The 5,722-nt window shown below is 53.6% G+C and overlaps 1 protein-coding gene across 1 annotated transcript; it reads right to left on the bottom strand.

The window, feature by feature from the left end:
• Window positions 1-459: 459 nt before the first annotated feature.
• Window positions 460-2,661, bottom strand: OLIG1 (oligodendrocyte transcription factor 1). Its single transcript, XM_086322392.1, has one exon. The coding sequence runs from the start codon at window positions 2,531-2,533 to the stop codon at window positions 1,733-1,735; it is 801 nt and encodes a 266-aa protein (XP_086178518.1). The 5' UTR covers window positions 2,534-2,661; the 3' UTR covers window positions 460-1,732.
• Between the last annotated feature and the right edge of the window lie 3,061 nt (window positions 2,662-5,722).

Genomic DNA, 5,722 nt, shown 5'->3' with positions numbered 1-5,722 from the left:
AAAATGATTTCCAAGGTCACAGTTTCCTAGGAGACAGCTCCAACCTGATTTAAATGATGGGGGGAACGCTCACAGCTTTGAGTTTCTGTCCACTAAGACAGAAATGGTAGATTTCTGAGAAAGATGATGAGATGTAAAGTAAGTTTATCATAAATATATTTCATAACCCATTTTTCAGAGGCCAAAGTTGTAGTGTGAAAAGACCCACCCCCACCAAGTTTGGCTAAGAACTGATTCCTGGGATCCCTCCCTCTCTCCTCATCCACCCCTTCACCTGCCTGCCCCTTCAGATGCCTCTCAACTTGACCAACAGTTGACTTCATTGGATTAGTTTTTACAAACCAGGAAGTCAGGTTTAAACCTTTTGATCAGAATCATTTAATTATTACCCTTCATCCTGAGGTTCTCAATCCATCAGGGTATCAAGACTTTTTTATTAACAAATCAGACGAAAAAATGTAAGGCCCTTACATGTTTATTTTGTTGATTCTTCACAGCGCAGGGAAACAAAGTTAGAGAGAAAAAAAAAAAAAATGAAATGCCAGTTAAATTCGGCTGCTATCCACAACCCCGAAACCTTAAAATCCAAAGCAAGCTGCTGAAAGATCGTGAAGTCATCTTGGATGAAGTAATTTGCTAACGTCTATAACAAACCAATGTAGTTTTTCCATCGCGAAGCGGCCAGAAGACCTGCCCCACGCGCTGGTCCAAGACCCCCGAACGCGAAGGGACCACGCAGAAGACGCCACCCCGCCGTGGCCACTGCAGCGGGGTCCCTGGTCCCCCTCCCTGTTTAACGAGGCAGAACGTTAATTAGAGATCTTGCCTTCTGCCAAGCCAGAAACCGCGAAACGCATTGTTACCTATTTTCTTTGAGTACGCCCGGAAGCCCGTCTGCGGGGAAAAGGTGGTTGTTTTTAAGCAAGCTCAAATGTTGCCTACGCTACCCCTGCGGGAAGGGGAGACAAAAGGAGGAATCTCGAGGTCCAAACCGCCCTTCTCAGAAGATTTCAGATTTAAGAGCGCATCATCGCGACAAAACATCCGGTTCTGCAATTCTCAAAAAACTGCGCTCTCATAGACGGGGTATGAAAGCGGGCTTTCCGATCCAGCACACTCATCGACCTGGGAATTGTCACCGCCCCTCCCGCGGTACCGCGATGCCAACCGCCTGGCCGCCGAGGGTCTGTCTGTCCGTCTGTTATGCGCGAGGCCGTCTGCACTGACAGCGTGGTCTTTCTCGGCTTCCCAAGGGTCAGCCAGCCTCCTCTAATCGGGACTGGCTGCTGGTGAACAAGGGCGCCTGTGACCTCTGGCTGAAGAGAAGGAAACACCTCCAAGTCTACCCCCAGACCCCCGCCCTCCGAGAGCAGCCCCTTGGTTCCCTGGCTCGGCAGGTGTAGGCCCACCGCCGCACCCGGGCTAGCCCGGCGCCCTAAAGTCCGCATCGCTCTTGCAAAACGCACGACTGCAGGAACCGTGAGACATGGGCGCGGGGTGAAGGTGAGAGCGCGCACGTGAGCGCAAAGCAGCTGGAAGCCACCCAGAACCCTAAGGAGCCCCGACGCTCTGTCGAACATCCGCTCGGGTCACTTTAATTTCCCCGGGATGGGGGCGGGGAAGGGGACGCCCAGCAGTCCCTGTCTCTGGGCGAGGAGGTCCGCAGTGCCCTCCTGGCTCTGCTCGGCTTGGGCGGCCGGAGGCCGGGCCGAGGTGGCGCCCGAGCCGGCCCTCACTTGGAGAACTGCGCCGGCACAGCGGCCAGGCCAAGGCCGGCCGGGACCAGGTGCGGGAACTTGCAGACGGCGCAGGTGCAGAGGCCAGGGCCGCCCGCGCCGCCGCCCGGACCGCCGCCGGGGAGCGCGAACTGGCCGCACGGCGGCTCCTCGAGCGCCAGCGACAGGTACTTGGCCGGGCGCAGCGCATCGGGCGGCCCCACGGCGCCGGGCGCCAGCAGCACCGAGCCGGGCGCGGCGGCGAGCAGCGGCAGGCCGGCCAGCAGCAGGCGCGGCGCGGCGGGCCCCGCGCCCTCGCCGAGCGCGCGGCGCAGCTCCTGCAGCGAGCTGCCCAGCAGCAGGATGTAGTTGCGGGCTAGCAGCAGCGTGGCGATCTTGGAGAGCTTGCGGCCTGGAGCGCCCTGGCAGTGCGCCGCCGAGTAGGGCAGGATGACCTCGCGCAGCGCGTCCATGGCCAGGTTCAGGTCGTGCATCCGCTTCCTCTCTCTGCTGTTGATCTTGCGCCGCAGCTGCTGTTGCTGCTCCTCTTTGGCATCGGCCCGGGGCCCGCTGCCCGCGTGCGCCCCAGTCCCGGGTCCCGTGCCCGGCGTGTCGGCGGGCGCCTCCGGCTTCTCGCGCGCAGCCTTGGGGAGGAGCGCGGCCCCCGTCGGGGAGGAAGAAGAGGACGAGGAGGGCGGCTGCCGGTAGCCCACCAGCTCGTAGAGGGAGGCCCCGATCGGCACGTCTCCCGGCCTCGGCGGCCGCAGCATGCTCGCGGGGGCCGCGTTCACGCGCGCCTGGGAAACCGCATAATACATCTGGGGGAACGGTGGGGGCGGCCGAGGCGCCCTTCAGGAACGCCCCGGGGTGGGCCTGTCGGCAGGCCGCCCCGCCCCGCAGACCTGCGCGCGGGGAGCGGATGGCGAGGCAGGAGCCCGCGCGCGACCGCTTTAAACCCGGCTTGGGAACCTGCGGGGTCGCGGGCTGCAGGGCGCAGCCAATGCGGGTGCGAGGTGCGGCTCCGGCGCGTGCTCATTGGCCGCCCGCTCACCCGGGGCGGGCGCCGAGGTACCGCTGGCGCGGCTTAAGGAGATTATTGTGAGCACAAGACGGAAAATCACAGGACACTCCACCCGCTAGCCGCCTACCCCCGCCCCAACCGCGGGATGGAGGGAGGCAGGGACGCGCGTTTTCGGGTGGAGTGGGGCTCTTGGAGGACTGGTGTTGGGATGGTGGGGCTAAAGCTCCTGTGCTCTCTGTCTCTGCTTTTTTTTGTATACGTATGCATATTGTTTGTTGTTCACTCGCTCAGTCGTGTCCGACTCTTTGCGACCCCATGGACTGCAGCACGCCAGGCTTCCCTGTCCATCCATCTCCCGGAGCTTGCTCAAACTCATGTCCGTTGAGTCAATGATGCCATCCCACCATCTCATCCTCTGTCGTCCCCTTCTCCTCCGACCTTCCATCTTTCCCAGAATCAGGAGCTTTTCTAATGAGTCGGGTCTTTGCATCAGGTGGCCAAAGTACTGGAGCTTCAGCTTCATCATCAGTCCTTCTAATGAATATTCAGGATACACAATGGTTTGTTTTAAATTGTGGTCAAATACACATAACATCTAATCTAGCGTCTTAACCATATGTAACCGTACAGTTGCATGCAGGCACATTGCTGTGCACCCAAATCCGCAGAACTCTTCGTCTTTAAAAGCTGGAATTCTGTATTTACTAAGCAGTCCCCCATCCTCCCTGCAACTCCTGGCAACCATTATTCCTCTATGAATCCGGCTACTCTAAGTACCTCCTACAGGGGATCACACCGTGTTTATTTTCTAATGACACTTGTTTCAGTAGTATAATGTCTTCGCTGTTCATCCCAGCTTTAGTGTCAGGATTTCCTTTCTTTTTAAGGCTGGGTAACAGTCCATTGTATGTATATACCATGTTTTGTTTATCCAGTTCTCTGTAGATGGACATTTCCATTGCTTCCATGTTTTTGGCCATTGCAAATAAAGCTGCTATGAGAATCGTTGAAACAGGTGTTTTATAAATATGTGATTTTCTTCAAGGCTTTGAGAACCAAATTTCTGGGCTCAAGGACCAGTAGCATTAGAATATTTACTTCCAGCCTCTTTCTCTCTTCTCTTTCTGATTAAAAAGGGCTTTAGGGACTAAGGAGCTTCTTTCCTACCCCAAAGGGACACGTATTCACTTTATCAGTGACTCGATTCTTGGTTAAACAAAAACACAGAAATCTGCCTTTTATCAGAAAAAAAAAAAAAAAAAGCCAGCCAAAATAACAAAACAGCAACTCACCCACACACTCGTATCTGTTCAGGGTAGAACTGAACCTTTCTCTTCCCTAAATGAAAGAGCATGGCTTGGTGGCTGTGAGTGTTTTCTTCCCCAGCACCAGGGGATACTACTGCAGCTTGTCATCATCCCACGGGAGAGTAGCATAGGCTGAGTACCTTTTGGTATCTAAACCTCCACTATCCACTATGGTAGCCGCCAGCACCTGTGCCTGTTACAATTTAATTTGCTAAACTAAGATGAAGCTAGAATTCAGTTGCTTGGTTGCACTAGCATTGCCTCAAGTGCTTAGTCGTGGCTGTCATGGCCATCTGTTGGACAGCACAGAGAACACTGCATCGTCACAGGGAGGTCTACTGGACAGCACTGATGTTGACGCTAACTTCGAGAAAATGAGCTTCTCCCCCGTGGTCCCCTTTCGTGTAAGAAGAAGGATGCTGTTGAAGGACCTATCATTGCAGGGACTGATTTCAGCTCTCGTGGTCCATTGGCTGTGCTTGCTGATTTCAGGGCTGTTTTGTTCCGTTTTCTTCCATTAACATTCTCCCCGTAGGCTCCCTCTGACCTTTTGCTTCTTTTTTATTGTTGTTAATTTTTATCACAGTATAGTTGCTCTACAATGTTGTGTCAGTTTCTACTGTACAGCAAAATGAATCTGCCACACCTGAATATATCCCCTCCCTTTTGGATTTCCCTCCCGTTTAGGTCACAACAGTGCATGAAGTAGAGTGCCCTGCACCACACAATATATTCCCATCAGTTCTCTATTTTATACATAATATCAGTAGTGTATGTGTCAGTCCCCATATCCCACTTTGATCTTTGCTTCTGACCTCCAGTTCAGTACAGTTCAGTTGCTCAGTTGTGTTCCACTCTTTGCAGTCCCATGGACTGCAGCACGCCAGGCTTCCCTGTCCATCACCAGCTCCCAGAGCTTATTCAAACTAATGTCTGTCGAGTCAGTGATGCCATCCAACCATCTCATCCTCTGTTGTCCCCTTCTCCTCCTGCCCTCAATCTTTCCCAGCATCAGGGTCTTTTCCAATGAGTCAGTTCTTCACATCAGATGGCCAATGTTTTGGAGCTTCAGCCCCAGCATCAGTCCTTCCAATGAATGTTCAGGACTGATTTCCTTTAGGATTGACTGGTTGGATCTCCTTGCAGAACAAGGGACTCTCAAGAGTCTGACCTCCAGTTTTGTGTAACATCCTGTCCAGGCCTTGGGTTCAGCTCCGATTTACTTTCTTCTCAAAGTCTTGGTGATTTCTCATCTTCTTCCCCTCATCAGTCTTGGCAAACCATTGGCAGCTTTTCCTTGTAGCCTAGATTGTGTTATGTGGAGGTTATCCCTGCATTTACTTGTGATTGTTTTGAGGGTGGGAACCACTTGTTCATTTCTTTATCCTCCCAGAGCTTTGCAACGACAGTGTGTCCTGGGGGTGTCTGAGTATTTGGTTTGAAATCTCCACTAGCTCACAGGTTCCTCCTTGAAATGTGTGAAAACTCCATTGGAAAATGGAGCTTTAATCCAAGAGTTTCCCCTAGGCTTCACAGAGAGTCAAGGGTCTTGGTAGGATCCCCTAGCACACTAGAGGGACTCACTTAGGGAGAGAGGAAGAGGCCTCAGGAAGGATCTGAGTCCCCTGCAGAATTGTATGGACAAGAAGGAGAGAGATCAAGGAAATCACCTTAAAAGT

This window comes from Bos grunniens, chromosome 1 (assembly GCF_055505025.1).
Source record: "Bos grunniens cultivar Pamir isolate PY7600 chromosome 1, Bosgru_T2T1.0, whole genome shotgun sequence".
NCBI classification, from domain to species: Eukaryota; Metazoa; Chordata; class Mammalia; order Artiodactyla; family Bovidae; genus Bos; species Bos grunniens.
The sequence above is the reverse complement of the archived record's forward strand: the minus strand, read 5'-3'. Positions and strand labels throughout refer to the sequence as shown.